Source organism: Salvelinus sp. IW2-2015, linkage group LG2 (genome assembly GCF_002910315.2).
Source record: "Salvelinus sp. IW2-2015 linkage group LG2, ASM291031v2, whole genome shotgun sequence".
Classification (NCBI taxonomy): domain Eukaryota; kingdom Metazoa; phylum Chordata; class Actinopteri; order Salmoniformes; family Salmonidae; genus Salvelinus; species Salvelinus sp. IW2-2015.
Window position 1 is genome coordinate 10,167,761 of NC_036839.1, and position 26,955 is coordinate 10,194,715.

The 26,955-nt window shown below is 43.7% G+C and overlaps 1 protein-coding gene and 1 pseudogene across 1 annotated transcript in view; one reads left to right on the forward strand and one right to left on the reverse strand.

The window, feature by feature from the left end:
* LOC111974168 (formin-like protein 2) overlaps positions 1-8,774 on the forward strand; it is an 81,155-nt pseudogene extending 72,381 nt beyond the window's left edge.
* Positions 8,775-9,252: 478 nt separating this feature from the next.
* Positions 9,253-26,955, reverse strand: part of LOC111974178 (pre-mRNA-processing factor 40 homolog A) — a 32,760-nt gene continuing 15,057 nt past the window's right edge. The window contains exons 15-27 of the mRNA XM_024001818.2: positions 21,470-21,578; positions 20,779-20,929; positions 20,244-20,377; positions 19,649-19,766; positions 18,023-18,114; positions 17,631-17,747; positions 16,753-16,890; positions 13,463-13,558; positions 13,160-13,246; positions 12,840-12,936; positions 12,551-12,612; positions 12,275-12,439; positions 9,253-10,244 (exon numbers count right to left, since the gene is read on the reverse strand). Of these exons, the coding sequence (XP_023857586.1) occupies positions 10,155-10,244; positions 12,275-12,439; positions 12,551-12,612; positions 12,840-12,936; positions 13,160-13,246; positions 13,463-13,558; positions 16,753-16,890; positions 17,631-17,747; positions 18,023-18,114; positions 19,649-19,766; positions 20,244-20,377; positions 20,779-20,929; positions 21,470-21,578 (1,456 nt within the window). The 3' untranslated portion in view covers positions 9,253-10,154. The remainder of the gene's footprint in view (positions 10,245-12,274; positions 12,440-12,550; positions 12,613-12,839; positions 12,937-13,159; positions 13,247-13,462; positions 13,559-16,752; positions 16,891-17,630; positions 17,748-18,022; positions 18,115-19,648; positions 19,767-20,243; positions 20,378-20,778; positions 20,930-21,469; positions 21,579-26,955) is intronic.

Consider the following 26,955-nt stretch of genomic DNA (forward strand, 5'->3'; position numbering starts at 1 on the left):
ACCAACCAGTCAATAGAACCAGTTAGTAAACCAACCAGTAAACATAAACAGTATATATAATATAGACAGTATAACCTTTCTAGTGGACACATTAGGAACCAGCTTTTACAGCGGAGTAAAATACGATGTTGGAGATTCACACAGGGACATCGTTATGCCGTTTGAATAGTCAACAAAGGTGCCTGTGATTTGACTAAGTGTGTGTGTGGTCTCCCCACCAGTCTCCGTCCCATAAGAACACCAGGGGCAGGAGTCAGCAGCAGGAGGTGATAGCTGAGCTGAGGAAGAAGCAGGTGAAGGATACGGGCAGTCGCCACGTCTACGAGGGAAAGGACGGAGCCATCGAGGACATCATCACCGGTAAACAGGACCGGGGGGCCAATCACCATCAGTTCTACAACCACACACACACCTTACTTATATACGTACACATAAACACACCCATTACACATGTGTACACACGCACATTCATGCGCACATAGGTATTCACATCTACATCCACACACACGAACACACACGCAGGCAGGCCTGTGCAGAAGAAGCTCTCTCCCTGCTCTAGTACAGCTAGCGTGGTTAAGACACAAACTTACACACCGGGCGCTCTGCATGCAGGTCCTCTCCTGTGCTCCAATCCGATCTCGTTCGATCATTAACACTGGGTATCCAAACCGCTAACAAGTACCTCTTAACTCTGGAACTGATGGAACTGTCAATCCAAAAGGCTTTACGTCACCTTGATTCTACGGTAGAAACGTGCTTTGACCGTCCAGCTAACCTAACGTAGACACTTGGATCCGGCTCAAATGTCCGTGGGATCATTATCCGCTATCCCGTCGTAGCTTCGTAGCAGTTAGTAATGTCTGCTATCCCGTCGTAGCTTTGTAGCAGTTAGTAATGTCTGCTATCCCGTCGTAGCTTTGTAGCAGTTAGTAATGTCTGCTATCCTGTCGTAGCTTTGTAGCAGTTAGTAATGTCTGCTATCCCGTCGTAGRTTGTGATAGTAATGTCTGCTATCCTGTCGTAGCTTTGTAGCAGTTAGTAATGTCTGCTATCCCGTCGTAGCTTTGTGATAGTAATGTCTGCTATCCTGTCGTAGCTTTGTAGCAGTTAGTAATGTCTGCTATCCCGTCGTAGCTTTGTGATAGTAATGTCTGCTATCCTGTCGTAGCTTTGTAGCAGTTAGTAATGTCTGCTATCCCGTCGTAGCTTTGTGATAGTAATGTCTGCTATCCTGTCGTAGCTTTGTAGCAGTTAGTAATGTCTGCTATCCCGTCGTAGCTTTGTGATAGTAATGTCTGCTATCCCGTCGTAGCTTTGTGATAGTAATGTCCGCTATCTGTCGTCGCTTTGTGATAGTTAGGGGTGTAGACGGGCCGGGCTGAAGGTATAGTCTCCCGGACCAGATACCATGGTTCAGTCCCAAACGGCAACTCATTCCCTATGTAGTGCACTACTTTTGACCAGAGACCTATGGGGCACTATATAGGCCATAGGGTGCAATTTGGGGATGCAGCCCCATGTATTGATCTGCTTTATTAAAATACACGACCCCTCCGTTCCACAGAGAAGACACACGACCGTAGGCCATTTACATTCTGTGTGGTTTGGCATATATAATACTATTGACACACATTCTCTATAACAAATCACAGATAACTGTATTCTAGCGGACAAGATAAAAGCCTGTCTTGTAACATTTTTACATTTGCGCCCCAATAGATACAGTATAATTGCCCTAGGGTCACATAATTCAAGGACATTTCCCCAAAATGCCCTGGTTTTCCCAGAAATCCCAGTTGGAAGATTCCCGGAATCAGGAGGGGATACGCAGGAAGTCCAGGAATCCTCCAAGCGGGATTGGGAAAGTTCAGCCCTGAAGGCCTATTGTAGACTGTAACCCTCTATAGAATGTGTTAGTGTCTCTCTGCTCCAGTCTTCTGATGCTTTGTAGGGTGTGCTAACCTGTGCTAAAACCCTGTAGATGTGTGCTACTTCTTACTGTCTTGTCTTGTCTTGGCTGTTGTTGTTTCAATGCAGTGCTGAAGACAGTGCCCTTTACCGCCCGAACAGCCAAACGGGGCTCTCGGTTCTTCTGCGAGCCCGCTCGCACTGAGGAGAACCATTACTAAAGCTTAGAACTCTCTCTCTGAAAGGTCACTGTGAATACTGTGCTGTCTTTCTTCTTCGTCTCTCCTTCTCCGTACTCTCACAGCGTGTTGTGTTCCCTCTCACTCTGTGTGTCACTGTCAGTCGTGTGTGCGTGTGTGTGGTGTGTCGGCGTCACTACCTCCGCCCCTTCTCGCATGGGGAGGAAGCGGTTTGTGGGAGGAGTCTCCGATGTCCCCTCCGTCACCCTGCATGAAGCGAGTCATCCCCGTTATATACCTACTACCTCATCCATGTGTGTCACCAACCATAGCAAACCATAATGTCACAGAAATGCTCCTAGCAGTCAGTCAGTCAGGCTATTGACATTTGCCCTGAGATGGGTAGATGGGTAAGAAATCTACCACGTCTTACTCTATACAGTACAAGTAATACAGCAGCGTTACAGAGTACATGTCAATGGGACAGTAAGGCAAGCGCCCTCTGCTGTTAAAAAAGAGGAAGTGCATCCTAGGCCGTAGCCCAACTTCCAAGAAGTTTACACTCCTATATGTTATGCTGACCAGTATTAGTGCCAGTAGTTCTGCTATATAGTAATACTTCTGCTTCAGTATATATCGTATACTAGTCAGTATTGTAATCAGCATAGCAGAGTATTTTTTTGCACATAATTATATAATAATTCATCATTTGTCAGTTTCAATGTATTGATAGTCTTGACTTATTTTAAAATGGCTGTGGCATTATACCTTGCTTGTGTGTTCATCTGTCCATCATGAAAACAGAGTGTTGTGTTCATCTGTCCATCATGAAAAAAATGTATGTAGTATATACTGATCCAACATAGAATACCAGAGATACGGTTGATGTTAATACTGTCAATGAAACCAGAGTGTTGTGTTCATCTGTCCATAATAGAAAACAGAGTGTTGTGTTCACTGTCCATCATGAAACCAGAGTGTTGTGTTCATCTGTCCATCATGAAAACAGAGTGTTGTGTTCATCTGTCCATCATGAAACAAGAGTGTTGTGTTCATCTGTCCATCATGAAAAACGTGTTGTGTTCATCTGTCCATCATGAACAAGAGTGGTTGTGTTCATACATGTTCCATCATTGAAACCAAGTGTTGTGTTCTTCTGTCCATCATGAAACCAGAGTGTTGTGTTCATCTGTCCATCATGAAACCAGAGTGTTGTGTTCATCTGTCCATCATGAACCAGAGTGTTGTGTTCATCTGTCCATCATGAAACCAGAGTGTTGTGTTCATCTGTCCATCATGAACCAGAGTGTTGTGTTCATGCTGTCATCATGAAACCAGAGTGTTGTGTTCATCTGTCCATCATGAAACACAGAGTGTTGTGTTCATCTGTCCATCATGAAACAGAGTGTTGTGTTCATCTGTCCATCATGAAAACAGAGTGTTGTGTTCATTCTGTCCATCATGAAACCAGAGTGTTGTGTTCATCTGTCCATCATGAAAACAGAGTGTTGTGTTCATTCTGTCCATCATGAAAAACGAGTGTTGTGTTCATCTGTCCATCATGAAAACAGAGTGTTGTGTCATGTATTACTGTGCTGTTGGTTGGGTTCCTGCATGCCTCTGGCTTTCTCCCGCTTCAAACCCACAATTCCAGTTCCCTAGCTCTGGTCTAGGGCGTTATGTGTGGCTGATTCTGAGCCTTGAATTACATGTAACGCCCCTGGACCAGATCTACCGTTTCCCTTGCCTTGCGCTTGGCTCAAACTCTTTGGTGCTGGATCATATTCATATCACACGACTTTCTGTGGTTTATCTGGTCACCTTTCTAACGTATTGCATGAAGCATGAATTATTCATTTCTGACACGCATTTCTCGGTCTTGGATGTCACATTCATTTCCATTGTGTGCAAACTAAATACAGAGATACATGTCCTGAATTGCTGTTGAGCAATTTAAAGGGACAGGCCTCAGTATTTCTAAATGTTTCATAAATTACAGTCGAATTCACATCCTATGCCCATTGTATCTGGCTGAATGCATGCCGTTGTTTGGTTCTTGGTCTGCACATAAAAGTTTTTTGTGTATGTTGAAAAAAACTTTGTTGGGTTTGGTTTGTGATAACTAAGTCTTCGTGCAAAATGTGATGGTTGGCACTATTTGCTCATGCTGGTAGTCACTCTGGAAAGCAGCCTGGGTTTTTTTTTGACAGAAAAACAGAAAAATAAAGCGCTTTGATTTACTCTTCCTTTGTGCCTGCAGTATCAATTAACAGCACATCTTAGTAAGCTCTGCCCCTCTATACACCTTAGTCCTGCCCTGCCATATCCTGTCCAATGACCACTGCCCCCCCCCGCCTCCCCATTGGCCGCTTTGCTCGCTCGGCGCTCCTCCACTGTGAAAACACCCCTCTGGTCACCCTGCTTCTTTTAACCTCCATTTTGTCTTCTCTTCATCCATCCAGCCCTAAAGAAGAATAATATTACTAAATTCCCCAATGTCCACTCGAGGGTAAGGAATTCCTCCAATAGCACCCCTGTGGTGGTGGATGTGTCCCAGACCTGGCAAGCATCTCTTTTTTTTTTTACCTCCCTTCCCTTAAGTTACCTACCGCTGAGGGCTTTCTCTACTTCATGCTAGACTGACTGTGTTGGTCCCCCCCCTCCCTCATTTCTGTTCAACCTCCATTTCCTAATAAGGTTATAGACAAATGTTGCATGTCTAAAATCAAAATAATGCAAATTCAGTGTAAACGCCCTTTATGGGAAATGATTACGTTCCCCTTTTTTTCCCCTGATTGTTTAACATGGGAGGATTTTGCATATTTTTTGGGGGGGGGGGGGGCTTGTATTGGGGGGCACCTGTCCATAGCGTTTGTTTTTTTAAATCGACAGAAGGACTAGTAAATATGAAAAATGTCAAATCAATAAGGTCTTTTCTGTGGGACTGTTTTTGTCTTCCTTTTAGAGGAGTGAACTGAAGGGGAATGTTTCTTTACAACTCAAGCTGCTTTGCCTGATTGGCTGCCAACAAACAGCCTCTGGGCTCATCTGAAGGCCCTGGCATGACTGACAACTCTTTTATTCTCTCCCCTTCCTCCATCCCAGATCTTCGAAATCAGCCTTACAGGCGAGCCGACGCGGTGAGGAGGAGCGTCAGAAGGCGCTTTGACGACCAAAACTTGCGGCCGGTCAACAACACGGAAGTGGTCATGTGACGAGGGAACAGTGCATGTGCTAGGAGAAGGCTGAAGGGGGGGGGGGTGGATGTAGCAGCCTCTCACTCTGGACTGAAAGAGAAATGGATGGACTGAAAGAGAAATAGATGGACTGAAGGAAAGAAAGATGGATGGGTCTGAAAGGTCAGTTATAGGGAACCTTAGACAAGCCAAGTGCCTGAAACGTACTTTATGTGATCAGTTGTTTTATTTTTTTATTACTTCAAGCAATACAACTTGACCTGGCTTTAATTGTAATTTCCTTTGATGTGTAAAACTGGACACGGACGTCCGTAGGGGGAATTCCTGGAAGAGATTTTTCCTGAAAGAAGTGTAGAATGTATATGTGACACGGTTCCGTTATGCCTCGATCCCACCTCCCAGCGTCATTGCGTTTTGGGACACCAGAAGCACATGAATTTCCAATGGAGCGCTGCGTTTGCCTCGCCGCGTTGCAGCGGCAGTTGCGGTGCGTACGTCGGATAAATCAAACGCACGCATCAAATTCTATGCGTAGACGGCTTGACAGAAATGGTAGCAGAAAGGTGAACGTTGAACTTCTGTTGCACACATATCCAGATGACGCTGCGTGCCAATTTGCGCAATGATGCTGCAGGTGTGTTCGAGGCGTTAGGCGTCAAAAAGTATTCCGCCACAGGTGATGAATATGATATACAATAGCAAGTATCTTATTACATTCCTGGTGCTCCTGCCATTGCTCTTGGAATTCCAACAATGTGCTCGAGCGGCACAACAAAATTGTTGCTAAAGGGCTAATGGCCTTATTAAAAGGGGACAAGTCTTAGATTACTACTATGAAGCAGTGATCCAAAACTAATATGCTCAATGAAAGTACTTAAGCAAGTATCAGGTAGACTTTTGTACACCAACGAGTGACCACGGAGAAATCGTATCAGAAATAATATAGCTCAGAGGTGGGGCTCTCTCGAAGTGAGACCAGGCTAATGTGAATTGTATATAGCTAGGCCTCCATATTACAGTATTAACATCTCATTCATCAGTGCTAACATGGTTAGTGGACCAAGTCGTGAATTATTAGCTCTATCTAGATAGAAATAGAGCACCAGTCATACTCAATCAAGAGTTTTTCGGTATTTTTTAAAACTATTTTCTACATTGTAGAATAATAGTGGAGATATCAAAACTATTAAATAACACATATGTAATCATGTAGTGTCCCAAAAAGTGTTAAACAGATAAATATATTCTTCAAAGTAGACACCCTTTGCCTTGATGACAGCTCTTGGCATTCTGTCGACCTTCTCTCGACCAGCTTCACCTGGAATGCTTTTACAACAGTCTTGAAGGAGTTCCCACATATGCTGAGCACTTGTTGGCTGCTTTTCCTTCACTCTGCGGTCCAACTCATCCCAAACTATCTCAATTGAGTTGAGGTCGGGTGATTGTGGAGGCCAGGTCATCTGATGCAACACTCCATCACTCTCCTTCTTGGTCAAATAGCCCTTACACAGCCTGGAGGTGTGTTTTGTGTCATTGTCCTGTTGAAAAACAATTGATAGTCCCACTAAGCGCAAACCAGATGGGAATGGCGAATCGCTGCAGAATGCTGTGGTAGCCATGCTGGTTAAGTGTGCCTTGAATTCGAAATAAATCTTCCATGCTTCACGGTAGGAACCACACATGCGGAGATCATCCGTTCACTTGCTCTGCATCTTACAAAGACACGGCGGTTGGAACCAAAAATCTAAGATTTTGACTTATCACTGCACTTGAAGAAACTTTACAAGTTCTTGAAATGTTCCGTAATGACTGACCTTCCTGTCTTAAAGTAATGATGGACTGTTGTGTTACTTTGCTTATTTGAGCTGTTCTTGCCACAATATGGACTTGGTCTTTTACCAAACAGGGCTATCTTCTGTATACCACCCCTACCATGTCACAGCACAGCTGATTGGCTCAAACGTATTAAGAAGGAAAGAAATTACACAAATTAACAAGGTACACCGGTTAATGGAAATACATTCCAGGTGACTACCTCATGAAACTGGTTGAGAGAATGCCAAGAGTGTGCAAAGCTGTCGTCAAGGCAAAGGGTGGTTACTTTGAAGAATCTCACATTAAATATATTTTGATTTGTTTAACACTGTTTTGGTTACAACATAACTCCATGTGTTATTTCATAGTTTTAATGTCTTCACTATTATTCCACAATGTAGAAACTAGTAAAAATAAAAAATCCTTGAATGAGTAGTTGTATCCAAACTTTTGACTGGTACTGTACATTGTCTGCTCATGTAGACCTCAAGTGCCATTCAAATGCAATGCTGTTAAGTGGATGGTGGGGCTTGAGCCACAATAGCTCTGGTCCAGGGAATCGTTCGGTCAAACGACTGCGAGAGCACACCCGAACGACACCCCAGACAAGAGCTAGAGCCACAATTGACTCAGAGCGAATAGGAAAGGTGCTAAAACAAAGACTTATCAGCAGATACACTTCCAGTCAAGTGTAGCAGCAGCAAGGAAGGTACTTTAGGCTACTTGAGGAGCTTGTCATTGAAACTGGATTCCAAGTTAATTTTTTTACCCTGAAAACCGCAAATCGGCTAATGAATCTCTAGGCAACCGTCTACTCACTATTATTGTACATTTAATGTATAGTATTTAACCACTGTAAACGGTATCCATTCAGCTTTGCTCATGTGACCCACTGACATGAGCGACAGTCTTTTTTTCTTCTTTTTTTAAAGTGTTTAGCTAGTTATATTAAAAAAATGTCAGAACAAACAAAAATTACACAAAGCAAAAAAAAGTTTTGTAAATGTACAGATATTTTGCTACAAATTGTTGCATTGTTTTTTACTTCTTAATCCTCTCATTACTCTAAGGTTACTATTGTACATACTGTTTAAAACAAAATGTGCATCACCCTGTGATATACAATTTGAATGTTATTTTAACTTATAGGTTTGTCCATTTTGTATATTTAATTACGCCGAAAAAAACAAATCTGGGTTCACTTTAACCGAACGGATCGATTGTGTGAAGCAGAATGCCCTGGTGTCACACTTGCCTGAGAGTAAAGAGGCATTATATTAATGTATGTCCCAAATGGCACTCTATTCCCTATTTAGTGCACTACTTTTGACCCTATGGGCCCTGGTGCAAAAAAGGTCAAAAATAGTGCCCTATATAGGGAGTCATTTGGGCCATAACCCATTGACGTTCGGAGAAGCTTTCTGTGGTCTTGGGACCATAAATGTCCACGTTATAGCATGTGCAACAAACCACTCATCTCTATACTTCCTATGTGAACTGTTGACCACTCATCAGCTTCACTCATTAGACTGGATAATAGTGGCATGTTTTAGTTATTACTTCAGAAATGTATTTTAGGCATTGTGTGCTTATTACAAAATACTTTGAAATAACATTTAGTTAAAGGTAGACCGAGTTCTGGATTTGATCAAATAAACTATTTACACTATTATAATGTGTGCATCTTTATTTCAATTTTGTTCTTTATCATTCATTTGGCAGACAGCTGTTCAGATTCACTCTGGTTTTCTATGCAGGCTCATTGATCTAAAAACAACAGGAGAAATCGGTCTTGTCATCTCTGTATGTAAACCGTGGAAATCATTACTCACCCGTCTGGCGGGCTGGGGCATAGGGCAGCAACAAAGGTTTGGGTTTGCCACTTCTGGCGGTCTTCGGCCAACGTGCCACAACCCTGGTGATGTTATTGGAGCTTAATCTAGATTGTCCTGAGCCACGTTGTCTCGGCACCTCTTACAGTAGCAATTATTACATACAGCCAGCCTAGCATTTCAATGAGCCACAGGAAACGGATACAAGGCTACTAAGCCTAGTGAACAAGAGGCACTCATAACAAAGAGGTCATATGTAAAGAAAATAATGAGCTCCGATCTATGGTGGCTGCTGGTGAGGGTACATGAAGACAAAACAAATTCATGTCAACTATATTTTATTACATTTATAGATCATGCAATGAGGACTTTCACAATTCCTCTTGTGAAAATCTAGCGAACCAATCCTAAAAATTCTAACTAGATTCAGCTGCGGGGCGATTTTTGTCCGAGCGGATGGTCGGGGGTCCGGAATATAATTATAATTTGTACATTGCAAATTGACCACAACTAAGCACAAAAATGTATTGCATTTGAAAATGATTTCAAACCTTGATTACACAGACACAATCACATCTCTTTTTATTTGCGAGAATATTTTGTCAACAGATTTCCTAAATTAAACTTTTTTTTCTTTTTTACTTTGGGGGCCCTGGTCAAAAGTAGTGCACTATAAAGGGAATAAATACAGTGCCATTTGTGACTCAGACAACAATTGTACTGAGAACTGCAAGGCAGTCACAGTAAAGAGCATGGCATTAAGATGCACTTTGAATCCATTTCGATATCAAACTAGTAGCAAAGAAAAACTACAAAACGAATAAAATAGCTAGTGAGAAAACATTATAAAAAGGCAACACATTTCTGAAGTGTGTCACTAAAATGTCCACACAGTTGACCTTCCAATAACGTAAGAAAACAGAGCAAATATTGACCAAGCATTCTAGTGCCAGTGTGGCGGGTACATTCCCATTATACAAAACACAAGGGGAACAGTTCACACACAGTCCAAATAGGGCTGAAACATTCTGGTAACTTACCCAAAATTGACAGGAATTACACAAATCTTCTAACTGGGATTTCTGGAAAACCTGTGAATTTCTGGAAAGTTCCTGGAATCCTGGAAACCTTAAGTCCAAGCATGTGTGGCGTTACGCTGAAAAATAAGCACTGGGGGGAATGCATGGTGGATGAAAGGAAGACAGCATGAGGGAAAAGCAGGATCAAGGAGCATCCAGCTGTTCCAGTAGAGTCCTCCTCCTCTTCTCCAGCTCTCCTTCACTCAGCTCGCTGCCTGAAGTGTCCCAGCCACCCTACACAACAAAGACAAAACATCAAAACCCACATTTTCCCGACAACACTGGTAGTGCTGAGCGATTAACCGAAATGACGGTTATTTTGGGATTTTTAAACAACTAACGGACATCGGTTCAATTATTTTAATTCCGCTTCGTTGGGAGCGCGCAATCGAGAGGGATAGAAAGCAGTTGCTTAGGACTCTCCCAGGTGGCGCAGTGGTCTAGGGCACTGCATCGCAGTGGTGGCATGTGCCACCAGAGATTCTGGGTTCGCGCAGCCGGCCGCGACCGGGAGGTCCGTGGGGCGACGCACAATTGGCCTAGCGTCGTCCTTGTCTCATCGTGATATCCTTGTCGATATCCTTGTCTCATCGCGCACCAGCGACTCCTGTGGCGGGCCGGGCGCAGTGCACGCTAACCAAGGTCGCCAGGTGCACAGTGTTTCCTCCGACACATTGGTGCGGCTGGCTTCCGGGTTAGATGCGCGCTGTGTTAAGAAGCAGTGCGGCTTGGTTGGGTTGTGTTTCGGAGGATGCATGGCTTTCGACCTTCGTCTCTCCCGAGCCCGTACGGGAGTTGTAGCGATGAGACAAGATAGTAATTACTAACACAATTGGATAGCACGAAATTGGGGAGAAAAAGGGGGTAAAAAAATTATAAATAAATAAAAAGAAAGCAGTTGCTTCGCAAGCCTGAAAACACATGATCTACGGGATTGACGGTTGGTATTCAGCAGTCATCAAAGTATGCCTTATTTATTCTGTGTTGTTACAGCATTCAACGCACATATAGTGTTTTTTTTTTTTTTTTTTTTTAACGTGGCGATTTGAACAAACATTCTCCAAAATATTTATTGAAGTCTATAAAGTATACAACCTTCTGGTGTCTGTTGTAACGGATATTGCAGTTGCACAAGCTGGACGAAGTCCCTACACATTGCAATGGAGCAACAACAAAACAAAATCAGCATTTCGTGTGATGTAGGCTAATCTTTATAGTTGCTGCCATATCACAGCCACTAGCCAGAGTTCCTGTAAAAAGAACATTCTAGGAAGCCCGAGCATGTCTGACTATGCGCTATTATTCCTTACTTCATTTGTCCATTACTGCTTTAGACTTCCTACTATTTGTGGTGATAATCTTCATAGATATGCTGCCACATAGTAGCGAGAGTAGCTGGAAAAAAAGAGCTAGCCAATGTTCGCAACGATAATGAGTAAAGAATCACTATTTTGACTGCCTGTATGCATCTTGCTTGTGTTTGATATGCTTGCCTAAATATACTGTTAGACAACAAAGTTTGTACCAAAATGTTGATCATGTCTTTTGTGTATAACATGAAAGCTGAAGGCTGCCTAACACCCTTCCAGAACAAAATAACAGTACAATCGCTCGAGGTATGGAAGGCACTGTTCAAACATGTCGATCCACATCTTTACTCTTTAGAGTAGAACATGAAGTTTCCCCCTCCATGTTAAGGGGGAAGCGGCAGTGGAAGCACTGAGCAGAAGCTACGTAGACAACATAGTGGGCAGCAGCTCCGTAAAAAGAAAAGAATCCTGCACATGCACAGAAACCTCCGTATCAATAGACACAGCAAGTTGGGTTGCAGCAAATCCAGAACCGCAGTCACTTTAAATCATTTTTGGTGTTGGACAGAAGACTAAAATCACCAGGGAGTGATTTTAAATTTAAGAAAAATCCGTTCATTTATTCCCACGCATTAAGGCATACGTGATCGTATCCCAATGTAATCAAAGTTTGAAAGGATTCCGATTTTGTCAAATACTATATCTGTTTGGGATTCTTGCGGTCAATTTGCTGTGAACAACTATCTTCCGGCACCCCGACCATCCGCCCAAGGCTGAATGTAATTGGTGAACCCTGCACTAGGAAATAGAATAGTAAACACCTCACTTGGACTAGGATGAGACAAAATGCTTGGATACAACTGCTGTGTACTGGCATGGAGTATTTCTTTTCTTTTAAAGCATTCAAATCCCAGATGCATGGCTGGGTTTAGTGACCAGAATGGGACGTTTTACCTCCTCCTTGGTAGATTTCCTTTTAGGTGACTTCTGCTTGGATTCGGAGCGACTCTTCCCCCGGGACTTGTCGTTCTCTTTTTCTTTCTCCTGGTCCTTCTCCCGCTTGCCGTCCCTCTCTCTTCCTCCCTTCTCTTTCCGCTCGCCTTCGGATTCGGGAGATTGCTGAAAGACAGGGTCACAAGAATAAGCGCACCGTCCGCCATTTGGCGTCACAATCTTTCCAGAGTGGCCCAAACATTCCCCCGAAATGATAGTTCCGTCCTGAGAACCTACCGACTTGTGACGCCTCTTCTTCCCCTTCTTCTTGTGCTTCTTGGACTTCTTATAACTTCTATCTGTTGACCGAATGGAGAGGGATGTCAGAAACTGGCTGCCACACAATATTCCTTCATTTGTTTTTTTTATAGTGATTATTTCTAGTCAAGGTTATAGGTACAATACATTCCTATCAGCATATACTTTTTCATCATACCTGATCCTTATATCACAATTATCATTCAAGTTTTTCATTGGGACGATAAAAGAATAAACAAAAGGGATTATACATAGGATAACCACTGACCAGATTCCCCACTGGAGGAGCGCTCGGACGGGGACTTGGACGGTGAGCGCTTCTTCTTCTTGGTGTGATAATCGTCTTCACCTTCAGACTCCGAGCCCTGCAGAGAGAAGAGGAGTGGGAGTAGTAGGAGGGTTTGTCTAGTGAGGTGCCATGCGGATACAATTGAAGGCGAAATCCCAAATGGCACCCTATTTCCTATAAACTATAGGGTTTCTGGTCAAAAGTAGTGCACCATCTAGGGAATAGGTTGCCATTTGGGACGCAGCTACAAAGGGCGCAGAGGGGTCTTGGTTTGTGCAGTGTCGGGGCATAGTACTAACCGATCGAGAGCGGGAGCGCTTCCTGTGGTGCTTCTTGGACTTCTTTGAGTGTTTCTTGGTCTTGGAGTGATGATGCTGGCACTCGTGCTGTGAGAAGAAAGAGCAGCCAGGTTTGAGTACTGTATGTCGTGACACTGGTTCTGTCCCAAATGGCACCCTCATCCGTATATAGTGCACTACTATGGGCCCTGGTCAAAAGTAGTGCACAATATAGGGAATAGGGTGCCATTTGAGATGCCACCACTGACATTGTCAGAGTACTTTCCCCCCCCACACAGGTTACCAGAGTTAAATGAGTCTTACCTCCAAGACATGCATGAAGTCTTTGAATATCCTTTTCCTCTCAGACTCCAGAGTCACGTCTTCGAATGCAGATTCTTTGAGGAATCTTTCTCGGACCTAAGACGACCAAAGAGAGAAAATGAATAGTCAGAAAACAAAAGGTTTGCTTTTGAATAGTTGCATGACTATCAAATAATGTGCAAGACAGTAGCCCATTGATAACAACGTGTGTGTGTGTGAGAAAGGTAACAGTAATAATGTGTGTGTGTGAGGCAGAGGTGGGATCAAGTCACTATTATTCGAGTCACAAGCAAGTCACAAGATCTGAGTCTCAAGTTGAGTCAAGTACAAGTCCTGCATTCCAAGAGCAAGTCAAGTCTCAAGTTAAAAAATATATACGTGCAATGACTTGTTCAACTACAAATCTTTGTCTATTTATTGAGGCTACCAGACCGCCATTGTCATTATTTTGTCTACAATATATATTTGGTTATGTAATAATTCATTTTAACAACAAATTCCAAATGCAAGCTTCATAACTGAATGATACATTTCAAGAAATTTTGACATACCAAAAGACCAGTAAGCCTATGCTAGTAATTGTTGCTTGATGTCCATTGCTGGTGAGTTTGCAAAGTAAACAGTTAATATTATTGATCACCGAACAATTTTTGGAGCTGCATATTTATTTATGACAATCCTCTCTTATCGTTAGATCGTTAGCGTTCCCCCAAAAAGGAGTGGTTCAAAGCTTGCGAACACAAATGTAGCCAGTCATTTACAGCCTTAAACGGCAATGCATTTTCAGAACTTAAAGATACAGAAATAAACAGTGTTTTTACACCTACATGTTAGCAGCCAATATCAAGTCACTTCTCTGGAGTCCAGAGCAAGCAGAATCATACTGGCTACCTGCAAGCAGCAGAGGTTGCAGGATCGGATGGAAAGCGATATCACTTTGGATGGCAACTGTGTAGCCCTCTACTTCCTCACAGATACTGTCATTAAATTAGCCAGAATGTTACATTTTCATCCCATACTATTGAAGGCAGTGCGATGTTACAACCATCTTTAGTCATATAGCAAGTAGCCACCCAAACTCAGCCTATCTGAAATATAAAAATGATAGCTATCATTGTTAGCCTACCAGGTAGCCTATCACTGTTCTGGCAAGGATGCGTCTGTAGAAGATTGCTAAACGGTATTTTATATGGATAATATAAACATACTAATGTTTATAGAAAATGATGAAAGTGCTTTCTGGTCACTAATCTGGATATGTGAGCCCGCCTTTGAGCGCCAATGCTGATGATTAATCATTGGTCAACAGATTCAAATGTTTTTGAGACAATCATTTGGTGCAATAACATAGGCCTACACACCTACTCATTCAAAGGATTTTCTTTATTTGTACTATTTTCTACATTGTAGAAAAATAGTGAAGACACTCATGTAGTATCCAAAAAAGTGTGAAATCAAAATTTTATATTGAGATTCTTCAAAATAGCCACCCTTTGCCTTGATGACAGCTTTGCACACTCTTGGCATTCTCTCAACCAGCTTCATCTGGAATGCTTTTCCAACAGTCTTAAAGGAGATCCCACATATGCTCAGCACTTGTTGGCTGCTTTTCCTTCACAGCGGCCCAACTCATCCCAAACCATCTCAATTAGATTGAGTGGGTGATTGTGGAGGCCAGGTCATCTGATGCAACACTCCAATCCCTCTCCTTCTTGGTAAAATAGCCCTTACACAGCATGGAGGTGTGTTGGGTCATTGTCCTTTTGAAAAACAAAATTGGTAGTCCAACTAAGCGCAAACCAGATGGGATGGCGTATCGCTGGAGAATGCTGTAGTAGCCATGCTGGTTAAGTATGCCTTGAATTCTAAATAAATCACTGACAGTGTCACCAGCAAAGCACTCCCACACCATCTCCTCCATGCTTCACAGTGGGAACCACAAATGCGGAGATCATCAGTTCACCTACTCTGCGTCTCACAAAGACACACATCTCAAATTTCGACTCAGACCAAAGGACAGATTTCCACCAGTCTAATGTCCATTACTCGTGTTTCTTGGCCCAAGCAAGTCTATTCTTCTTATTGGTGACCTTTAGTAGTGGTTTCATTGTAGCAATTCAACCATGAATGCCTGGTTCACGCAGCCTCCTCTAAACAGTTGATGTTGAGATGTGTCTGTTACTTGAACTCTGTGAAGAATTTATTTGGGCTGCAATTTCTGAGGCTGGTAACTCTAATGAACTTATCATCTGCAGCAGAGGTAACTCTGGTTCTTCCTTTCCTGTGGCGGTCCTCATGAGACAGTTTCATCATAGTACTTGATGGTGTTTGCGACTGCACTTGAAGAAACTTTCAAAGTTCTTGAAATGTTCCAGATTGACTGACCTTCATGTCTTGAGGTAATGATGGACTGTTGTTTCTCTTTGCTTATTTGAGCTGTTCTTGGCATAATATGGACTTGGTATTTTACCAAATAGGGCTTTCTGTATACCAATCCTACCTTACAGCACTGATTGGCTCAAACGCACTAAGAAGGGAAGCAATTCCACAAATTAACTTTTAATAAGGCACACCTGTTAATTGAAATGCATTCCAGGTGACTATCTCATGAAGCTGGTTGAGAGAATGACAAGTGTGCGCAAATCTGTCATCAAGGCAAAGGGTGGCTACTTTGAAGAATCTCAAATATAAAATATATTTTGATTTGTTTAACACTTTTTTGGTTACTACATGATTCCATATGTTATGTCATAGTTTTGATGTCTTCACTATTATTCTACAATGTAGAAAATATAAAAAATTAAGAAAAACCCTGGAATGAGTAGATGTGTCCAAACTTTTGATGGGAGCTGTATATATATATATAACAAATACATACCACTGCGCTAGCTCACCTGAACTGGTGTTGATTGACAGTTTGCTGGTCCAATCAAAGGGCAGAGTGTGCGTTTCACGAACCAATTGTTACACTTTCATTTTTTTTTTGTGCAAGTGCATGCTCTCTGGCTACTCTCACTGGCTGCTTGGAGAGTCATCCCTGGAGACTCTGTGCCATAAATGAGTGACAAAACGTAACAAACCTGGCCAGATAATTTTAAGTCATCAGTCTCAAGTCAAAGTCAAGTCCTAAGTCTTGAGGCTCCAAGTCCGTCTCAAGTTGTCAAATGTGTGACTTGAGTCAAACTCGAGTCCAAGTCACGTGACTTGAGTCCACACCTCTGGCGCAAGGTAACAGTAAAACTGTGTGTGTGTGTGAGAGAGAGAGAGAAAGGTAACAGATTAACACATACTTCTTCCCAGGTGGCCTCTGGTTCCAGGGCTGGGGTAGCCTGCTTCAACATGCTCTTGAAGGTAGCCTCTTTCCTCTTCATCTTCCTGGCCTCCTCCTTCTCCCGCTCCCTCTCCCGAGCCTCCGCCTTCTCCAGCAACTACATCGGTACAGGAGGAGAGAGGGAGGTCACTCAGTAGTTTTTGGAAGCACAGCGAGGTCACTGATTGTCAGTGAAGCGTTGTGCATCCCAAATGGAACCCATTCCCTATTTAGTCCACTACTTCTGACCAGGGCTCATAGAGTGGACAAAACATTAAGAACAGCTGCTCTTTCCATGACAGACTGACCAGGTGAATCCAAGTGAAAGCTATGATTCCTTATTGATGTCACTTGTTAAATCCACTTCAAATCAGTGTAGATGAAGGGGAGGAGACATGTTAAAGAAGGATATTTAAGCCTTGAGACAATTGAGACATGGATTGTGTATGTGTGCCATTCAGAGGGTGAATGAGCAAGACATACGTTTTAAGTGCCTTTGAACAGGGTATGGTAGTAGGTGCCAGGCACACCGGTTTGTGTCAAGAACTGCAACGCTGCTGTGTTTTTCAACCTCAACAGTTTCCTGTGTGTATCAAGAATGGTCCACCACCCAAAGGACATCCAGCAAACTTGACAACTGTGGGAAGCATTGGAGTCAACATGGGCCAGCGTCCCTGTGGAACGCTTTCGACAACTTGAACAATCCATGCCCTGACAAAGTGAGGCTGTTCTGAGGGCAAAAGGGGGTGCAACTCAATATTAGGAAGGTGTTCCTAATGTTCTGAACACTCAGTGTATAGTTAATAGAGTTTTCGGACACAGAAATGGTGGCGTGGGTATAAATCAAAGAGCTCTTACGCTGTTGAAGGCTAGCTTGATGTTGCCTGCGTCCAGCGTCGTGGCTCTCTTGTCTGAGCTGATCACAGTGCCAAAGTCTTCAAAGCTAGTGTTTACCTCGACCATGAAGTTTTTGTCCTGTGTGGAGGAAAGAGGAGAGAGAGTTAATAAAATGAAAACTACCATTGAGGCGATCGTGCAGATTATACAATATCTACGCTGCAAAGTAGATTTAACTGCATCCCAAACGGAACCCTACACTCCATTCCATACACTACTTTGGATCAGGCACCATAGGGCTCTGGTGAAAAGGTAACGCACTATATAGGCAAAAAGTAGTGCACTAAATAGGGAATAGGACGCCATTTGAGACCACAACGTGGGAGAAAACACAGAAGGTAACATTTTCCCACCTTCAGGATATCCTTAATGATCCGCTTCTCGTCGTGGTAGCGAGCCTTCAGGTCTTCCACGTAGAACTTGAACAGATCGAGGGGAGTGGAGCCTGCAGAATAGACACCATAAACTAACATGCACGCGTTATTCAAGATGGGCTCGGACAACACATGGTTACCGCAACACCAAAAGGCTAAAGAAAAAGGCAGCGACCACAAACCAGAGCAGCAGAAGTATCATACGACATCATCACAGCAGTACAAGTGGATAAGACAACAACAATATTGATAACGTGCATGCGTGTGTGTGTGTATCAGTGTGCGTCCACGCGTCCGTGCATGTAAGTATGCGTATACCTGTGTGAGCCAGGGTTTCCGTTAAGAAAATGTGGCGCCGGAGATTTGACCGGTAGCATTTTCCTTTACTGGCCATTTGAGAAATTTACCGGAGCCATATGCATTGGGTGCATAACTTGATTAGGGCGTCCACCCACGGGGCTCAGAATGACAGAAATCACATTTCCAGTATGGTAATTCATATTAACTGAACATGCAAGTCGAGGATGAACGATGCGCGGTCCTTCTTACCCAATTCCGACGCGCACTTTGAAGAGCTACTTTTCCGTAGCCAAGAAGACGAGTAAAAAAACAGCAAAATCACTAGCCTGTGTCAATCTACTATCCCCCATCGTAGAAAAGTTGGCCTATTCTATTGGTCAGCTTGTTGAGAAAGAAATAGCCTATTCCAAACAGACTCTGGGACAGATGTGGGACGATAGACCCAAAATTCATTCAACCAGTAAGCAACAAAAATTTTTTAATTACATTAACAGCTCTGAGTCTGATACAACCAATCAGAACATTTATCTCAACTATTATTTCTTCACATTATAAGCGCACAGGGCATAATGCAGCGAGCTGTTTCATGCGACAGAGATGACGATATCCATTAGAAATATATGCATATGCAAACAACTAGCATGGGTTGCTAATATGACTAGGATTGTGGCTACCGGACAATGAAAGAAAGTTGATATAAAATAATTGCCTCCACGGATATGGTCTGATTTTGGCTAGGCTACTTTGAAGTAAGGTATCACATGCCTCATAATATGTATTAAAAAGTTCCGGGTTCAAACAATTACATATATGTTTTCAAAATGCATACTGCCTCCAGCTCATTGTAAAGTGGTGTGTGACGCGCTAATGAAACCTGCCTTCCGCTGCCCATGTTTACTGTTTGAGATGCTGTAGCAGCAGCTTTCACAGTCTGACAGATTTTACACTTAAAAGGCTCTGTATCTGTATACTGTAGGTGTGATAAATAAGATACATAACGAATATACTGTACACACACACTCCAATTTAATTCCTCTAAATTTTGCAAATAAACCTATAGACCGATAAGCATGACCAGTCGAATGTATTTACATCGACGAATATGATAAAAAGCATTATTTCGCAATGGGATTTTTTACTCTCCTGGACAATTGGCAGCTGCCAATTAAAAATATTGGCTTTTGTACTGTAAAAAAAAAATATATATCTTTGGTTTTGGTTTTTTGGGCATAAAGACGGCTATTAGCGGCTAACGGAAAACCTGGTGCGAGCGAGAGTATGCGCATGCAGCAGGTGTCCTCATACCTGGCTGGCCCAGCATGTTGGCGAAGCGGATGTCTGAGCTGACGGTGGGGTACATCTCCATCCAGGCAGACATGGAGTGGAGCTGACCGTTGTCGTGGAGCTCGTCCGCAGGAATGTCCTGTGGGGGGGGGGGGGGGAAGAGAAAACATGAGGCTCAGCAAAGCAACTGAAATGACTTGGCTACGTCCCAATGGAACCATATTCCCTATATAGTGCACCATATAAAAGGAAATAGGGCATCTTTTGGAACGCAACCTGGATAAATGACATCCCTGAGAGATCAACCCATGCAAGATTCACTTATATATTTTCCTGTACTTTTTCAGTACAGTATTAGTCAAAACGTCTGAGAAACTATTTGGCTTTTTCTTCAGTCTGTGTTAGTCGTAGAAATCCTATAATTCCCTTTGATCCGTTTTAAGAATGAACCAAGACGGTCCAAATTATCCGTACCATGTTGCTAGACTACCAATATCCATTCTAATGTTCTATATATAATTCTATGGTGTTAGCATTGTTTGTATCATAATCCTCTACCGTGTACACTGTTCCCAAAACGCTCCATGGTGAGGTAGAGGAGGCCCGTCTTTCTCACCTGGAAGGACTCTCTGTTCTTGCGCTGTCTCCTCCTCTCCCTCAGCAGTGTCTTCTGCTTCTCGTCCTCCTCCTCCTTCTCCAGCGCTCGGATGTGCTCCTCGAAACAGATCAGAGCATCCTCTTTGTCCATGTCTGAAGCAAACAAGGAGAGAAGAGGAGAGAAAGAGAGAGGGGAGAACGTCAACAGAGCACTCACACAGCAAACAGAGTCAGTCTTTTACACATACACACTGCTGCGCCACACAGGCACACACTGCAAACCACAGCTCCTGACTGGACAGGGCAGTCTTCACCAACTTCAGTTACTCGGCTTGTTCAGTCGTTCACCTATTCAAACTCAGACACCCCCCCCCCCTTTTGTTTTTATGACTCACAAGTAACAGCTCCGCTGCCTTAGTTAAATGAACGCAGAGCCTTGAGAAAGGTTGTGTCTCAAATCTGTCCCAAAAAGGGCTCTGGTCAAAAGTAGTGCACTATGTAGGGAATAGGGTGCCATTTGGGATGCAGATAGTATGAATGAGTGTGCAGCGTACTCTGGAGCTCCTCGTCCTCTGCGAAGGTGGGGTTGTCCAGAAGGTACTGCTGGGCCTCGGACCAGGTGGTGCGGTACGTCACGTTGGCCATGTTGTCCAGGATGTTCTTCAGAGCCTCCCAGTTCCTCTTCCTCAGCTGCTTGGCTTGCTCCTGTAACCCACACACGACAAATATGGAACAGACTAGAGTGAAGAGGCGGTCAACACATTCCGACAGATAATGTACTTAGTAATCAGCGTTGGGTTCAATTCCATTTAGATTCAGGAAGTACACAAACATTTTTTCTTCCTGAATTGAAATGGAATTGATCCCAACCCTGATAGTAATACTCCGTTCTTCAGACAGCTAGGGATCAAATACATGATTTTCCTCGCACTACATTTCTTTTGTCAATAGAAATGTTTCATTAGAAATAGGATCAAATGTTGCAAAGTGGAAGTGAATGTAGATGGAAGAGAATAAACTGGTAGTTGTGACACCACACTCCAAAAAACAAGCCCAGCAGACTCTAGTTATTTATGTAGTTCTGTCCTTGAGCTGTTGTCTATTCATATTCTGTATTATGTTTCATGTTTTGTGTTTTGTGTGGACCCCAGGAAGAGTAGCTGATGCTTTTGCAACAGCTAAATTAGGGATCCTAATAAAATGCCAAATACCCAAAAGAGGCAGCCTAACGGCAATAAAACTGACCTTCTCCTTCTTGGCTAGGTAGAAGAGGACGTCTTCATAGATCTCCAGTCTGTCCCTCTCTGGGACGGTGCTCCACACATCCAGCTCCGCAAACATCTGCTCTGCTTTCCTGGTTCACACACAAGAGACAACCACAGTCATCAATTCTTTTTTTTATTTTTATGATTATTATTTTTCATTTAACAAGGCAAGTCAGTTAAGAACAAATTCGTATTTACAATGACGGCCTACCAAAAGGCCTCCTGCGGGGACGGGGGCTGGGATAAAAAATTCAAAAATAAAGACAAAACACACATCACGAAAAGAGAGAACACTACATAAAGAGATACCTAAGATGACAACATAGCAAGGCAGCAACACAACATGGCAGCAACACCACATGGCAGCAGCACCACATGGAACAAACATTATTGGGCACAGACAACAGCACAAAGGGCAAGAAGGTAGAGACAACCATACATCACGCAATGCAGCCACAACTGTCAGTAAGAGTGTCCGTGATTGACTCTTTGAATGAAGAGATTGAGATAAAACTGTCCAGTTTGAGTGTTTGTTGCAGCTCGTTCCAGTCTCTAGCTGCAGCGAAATGAAAAGAGGAGCAACCCAGAGATATGTGTGCTTTCGGGACCTTTAACAGAATGTGACGGGCAGAACGGGTGATGTGTGTGGAGGACGAGGGCTGCAGTAGATATCTCAGATAGGGTGGAGGGGGGAGTGAAGCCTAAGAGGGTTTTATAAATAAGCATCAACCAGTGGGTCTTGCGATGGGTATACAGAGATGACCAGTATACAGAGGAGTATAGAGTGCAGTGAATGTCCTATAAGAGCATTGGTGGGCAAATCTGATGGCGAGTGGTAAAGAACATCTAGCCGCTCGAGAGCACCCTTTCCTGACGATCTATAAATTATGTGTCCGTAAATGCATGGTAGGATGGTCATCTGAATCAGGGTCAGTTTGGCAGCTGAGGTGAAAGAGGAGCGATTATGATAGAGGAAACCACGTCTAGATTTAACTTTAGCCTGCATCTTTGATCTGTGCTGAGAGAAGGACAGTGGACCATCTAGCCAAACTCCCAAATACTTGTATGAGTGACTAAATCAAGCTTTAAACCTCAGAGGTAGTAAACGCTGTGGGAGAGGGGCATTCTTCTTACCAAACCACATGACCTTTGTTTTGATGTTGTTCAGAACAAGGTTAGGGGTAGAGAAACTTATTGGACACTTGTTGGACACTAAGAAAGCTTTGTTGTAGAGCATTTAACACAAAATCCCGGGAGGGCCAGCTGAGTATAAGACTGTATCATCTGCATATAAATGGATGAGAGAGCTTCCTACTGCTTGAGATATGTTGTTGATGTAAATTGAAAGAGCGTGGGCCTAGGATTGAGCCTTTGTGTACTCCCTTGGTGACAGCAGTGGCTGAGACAGCAGATTTTCTGACTTTATACACTGCACTCTTTGAGAGAGGTAGTTAGCAAACTAGGCCAAAGACCCCTCAGAGACATCAATACTCCTTAGCCGGCCCACAAGAATGGAATGGTCTACCATATCAAAAGCTTTGACCAAGTCAATAAAAAAAAATCGCAGCACATCAATTGATCCATTTTAGGTAATAAGCTTCTAGTATTAACGTGCAGAAAACCCAGGCTTTTACAAGAGCAGAAATCAGTGAAGCAGATATCAGAACACAAGTCAGAATTGTGGCTAGCAACAGCAGATGGGCCAGGGTGTACATGTACAATACCAGTATCATCAACAGTAATACAATCACGGCACGGCATAGGACAGGGAGAGCTCTGCAGTGCTGATTTATGACATCTGAAAGTGCATCAGATGGCAACAAGAAAATATTGTACAGCAATTTCATCAGGTAACATGAATACAAAGCCGGCGAGAGATGGTTAGAATGGGATGGGAGGCCAAAAGACTGTGTAACCAATGGAGAGTCAGAGTCCCGAGTGTGGGACCAAACATAGTCTGTCCCACGGTTGGGTAAAGAAAGTTCGTAGTCAACAAAGCATGTAGGAGTCATGAGGTAAATAGCAAAATACACAAGAAATAAATCAAATATATAACGACTTGGGGCTAGCCATTGTAAGTTCAGAGTCACTGGCCCCAACAGTGCTGGAGGCGAGCGAAAGCTCGGGAGAGAGGAAGGGGCAACCAGGGCAGACGGTGAACAGATCGCCAGGTGGAATCCAAGCAGCAGTGCAGCAGGCAAAGGGAGTAGGGGTTTGGGTGGGGTAGTCTGCCATTTGTTGGGCTCAAAGGCTTCGACACCTCTCGCTTCACACGTCAGTGCTAATTGAAGTTGTATTTCTTTGTCCTAGCAGGCTTGGTAGCTTTCAGTCCATATAAAGTCAAATACACTGCTCAAAAAAAGAAAGGGAACACTTAAACAACACAATGTAACTCCAAGTCAATCACACTTCTGTGAAATCAAACTGTCCACTTAGGAGCAACACTGAATGACAATAAATTTCACATGCTGTTGTGCAAATGGAATAGACAACAGGTGGAAATTATAGGCAATTAGCAAGACACCCCAATAAAGGAGTGGTTCTGCAGTGGTGACCACAGACCACTTCTCAGTTCCTATGCTTCCTGGCTATGTTTTGGTCACTTTTGAATGCTGGCGGTGCTTTCACTTTAGTGTAGCATGAGACGGAGTCTACAACCAAACACAAGTGGCTCAGGTAGTGCAGCTCATCCAGGATGCACATCAATGCGAGCTGTGGCAAGAAGGTTTGCTGTGTCTGTCAGCGTAGTGTCCAGAGCATGGAGGCGCTACCAGAGACAGGCCAGTACATCAGGAGACGTGGAGGAGCCGTAGGAGGGCAAACAAACCCAGCAGCAGGACCACTACTCCGCCTTTGAGCAGGAGGAGCACTGCCAGAGCCCTGCAAAATGACCTCAGCAGGCCACAAATGTGCATGTGTTGCTCAAACGGTCAGAAACAGACTCCATGAAGGGTGGTATTGAGGGCCCGACGTCCACAGTGGGGTTGTGCTTACACCGTGCAGGACGTTTGGCATTGCCAGAGAACACCAAGATTGGCAAATTCGCCACTGGCGCCCTGTGCTCTTCACAGATGAAAGCAGGTTCACACTTGAGCACGTGACAGACGTGACAGAGTCTGGAGACGCCGTGGAGAACGTTCTGCTGCCTGCAAAATCCTCCAGCATGACCGGTTTGGCGGTGGGTCAGTCATGGTGTGGGGTGGCATATCTTTGGGGCCTCCATTGTGCTCGCCAGAGGTAGCCTGACTGCCATAGGTACCGAGAGATCCTCAGACCCCTTGTGAGACCATATGCTGGGGGCGGTTGGCCCTGGTTTCCTCCTAATTGCAAGACAATGCTAGACCTCATGTGGCTGCGAGTGTGTCAGCAGTTCCTGCAGAGGAAGCATTGATGCTATGGACTGGCCCGCCCTGTTCCCCAGACCTGAATCCAATTGAGCACATCGGGGACATCATGTCTCGCTCCACCAAACCAACGCCACGATTGCACCACAGACTGTCCAGGAGTTGGCAGATGCTTTAGTCCAGGTCTGGGAGGAGATGCCTCAGGAGACCATCCTCCACCTCATCAGGAGCATGCCCAGGCGTTGTAGGGAGGTCATACAGGCACGTGGAGGCCACACACACTACTGAGCCTCATTTTGACTTGTTTTAAGGACATTACATCAAAGTTGGATCAGCCTGTAGTGTGGTTTTCCACTTTAATTTTGAGTGTGACTCCAAATCCAAACCTCCATGGGTTGATAAATTTGATTTCCATTGATAATTTTAGTGTGATTTTGTTGTCAGCACATTCAACTATGTAAAGAAAAAACTATTTAATAAGAATATTTCATTCATTCAGATCTAGGATGTGTTATTTTAGTGTTCCCTTAATTTTTTTGAGCAGTGTATATCCTTGTAATGTATTTTTCTTGACTTTTGAAAGTAAAAAATGGCTTCAGACTAAACATTACTCACTCAGCTCCCGGGTTGGATGGTGTTTTCAGGTTTCTGTTTGAAGCATTCCAGATAATTCCAGGCAATTCCGTCCAAAATCAGGTTGTAGGTTTGGAGTTTTGATTTGGAGTGAAGGTTTTGTTTAGGGTAGCATTCTGTATATGTCACTGCCAAAAAAATCTAAGTTTGTCTAACTCAAAATCTTTTTTATTTTTTTACATGTTGAAAAATGTGGGAGCTGCTCATGACCTCCCTCTCTCTCTCGATTAAAAAAAAAAAAACGCTCACTTCCGCTAACTTTCCTAAAATTCCCAGGTTGTCAGATATCCCATTTGCAAGATTACCAAAATCAGTAAGGAATAAAAATTGGAAATCCAGACTCCAAATGCAATGACACTTTGCTCCCCACGGGGGCAGCATTACACAGGCTAAAACCATCCCTATTGCTGCTCCCCCAGCTCAAAGCACTGCTGCAATTGTTAGAGATGATTACAATTGTCCAAAAAAAGGACAATTTGAATTTAAACTTTTACAAGACATAAAACTTGCCTACAATTCTTCATGAGAAGAAACGTGTATTCAAAATACGTCACGGTGAAACCATATCAAGTTCATTATCTCCATGCTACCATTGAGGCCAGCAGAGTAATAGTATTTCTAGAATGAGTGGGTCCTAACAACATGAAAAGGAATGACGACACAGTCAGACGACCCTGATGTCACCACCCCCCAGCTGTTCGTCTTAGGCCAGGCCAGCGCGCACACACAACATCGAGTCGCCGCGACAACACCAGCCCGTGGCCTCCAAACTGGCTGGTTGTCAAGGTCGATCACTTCGCCTGGAGCCATGTCAGTGACTTTCACACCCGGGAAGACAGACAGGAGAGGGGTAGGGGGAGAGCGAGCGAGTAGGGGGAGAGAGAGAGCGAGAGCCTGCATGGTAATGTGGTGGATTCACATGCAGGGGAAGTCAAAATGCTACAACCTATCTGATAAAGCAATGTTTTGTTTTAGGGATGGATGGGGAAGTTCAGAAGCCAATCTGCCTGTGATTTATTCTGTCTGTGTACTACTAGTGTTTACTCATCTATTAGGGTTTGTCAGGCGGCAGGTAGCCTAGCAGTTAGAGCGATGGGCCAGTAACAAAAAGGTCACTGGTTCGAATACCCGAGCCAAAGAGGTGAAAACATCTGTGGATGTGCCCTTGAGCAAGGCACTTAAACCCTCATTTGCTCCAGGGGCGCCGTGCTACTATGGCTGAGCCTGTAGACACACTTCACTGCACCTATCCGGTGTACGTGACAATAAAACATTTCCCCCCCCCTGCTAACAATAAGTCTGGTATGGCTAGATATGGGCCATGGACTGACCACAACAACTGCACAACAGAATGGTCAGCGTCAATGATTAAGTGGGGGTATATTATTGGTGCTCTGGCCATATAATTAAGCAATAGGGCACCTCGGGGGTTTGTGGTATATGTTCAATATACCACTGCTAAGGGCTGTTGCGCACGACACAACACGGA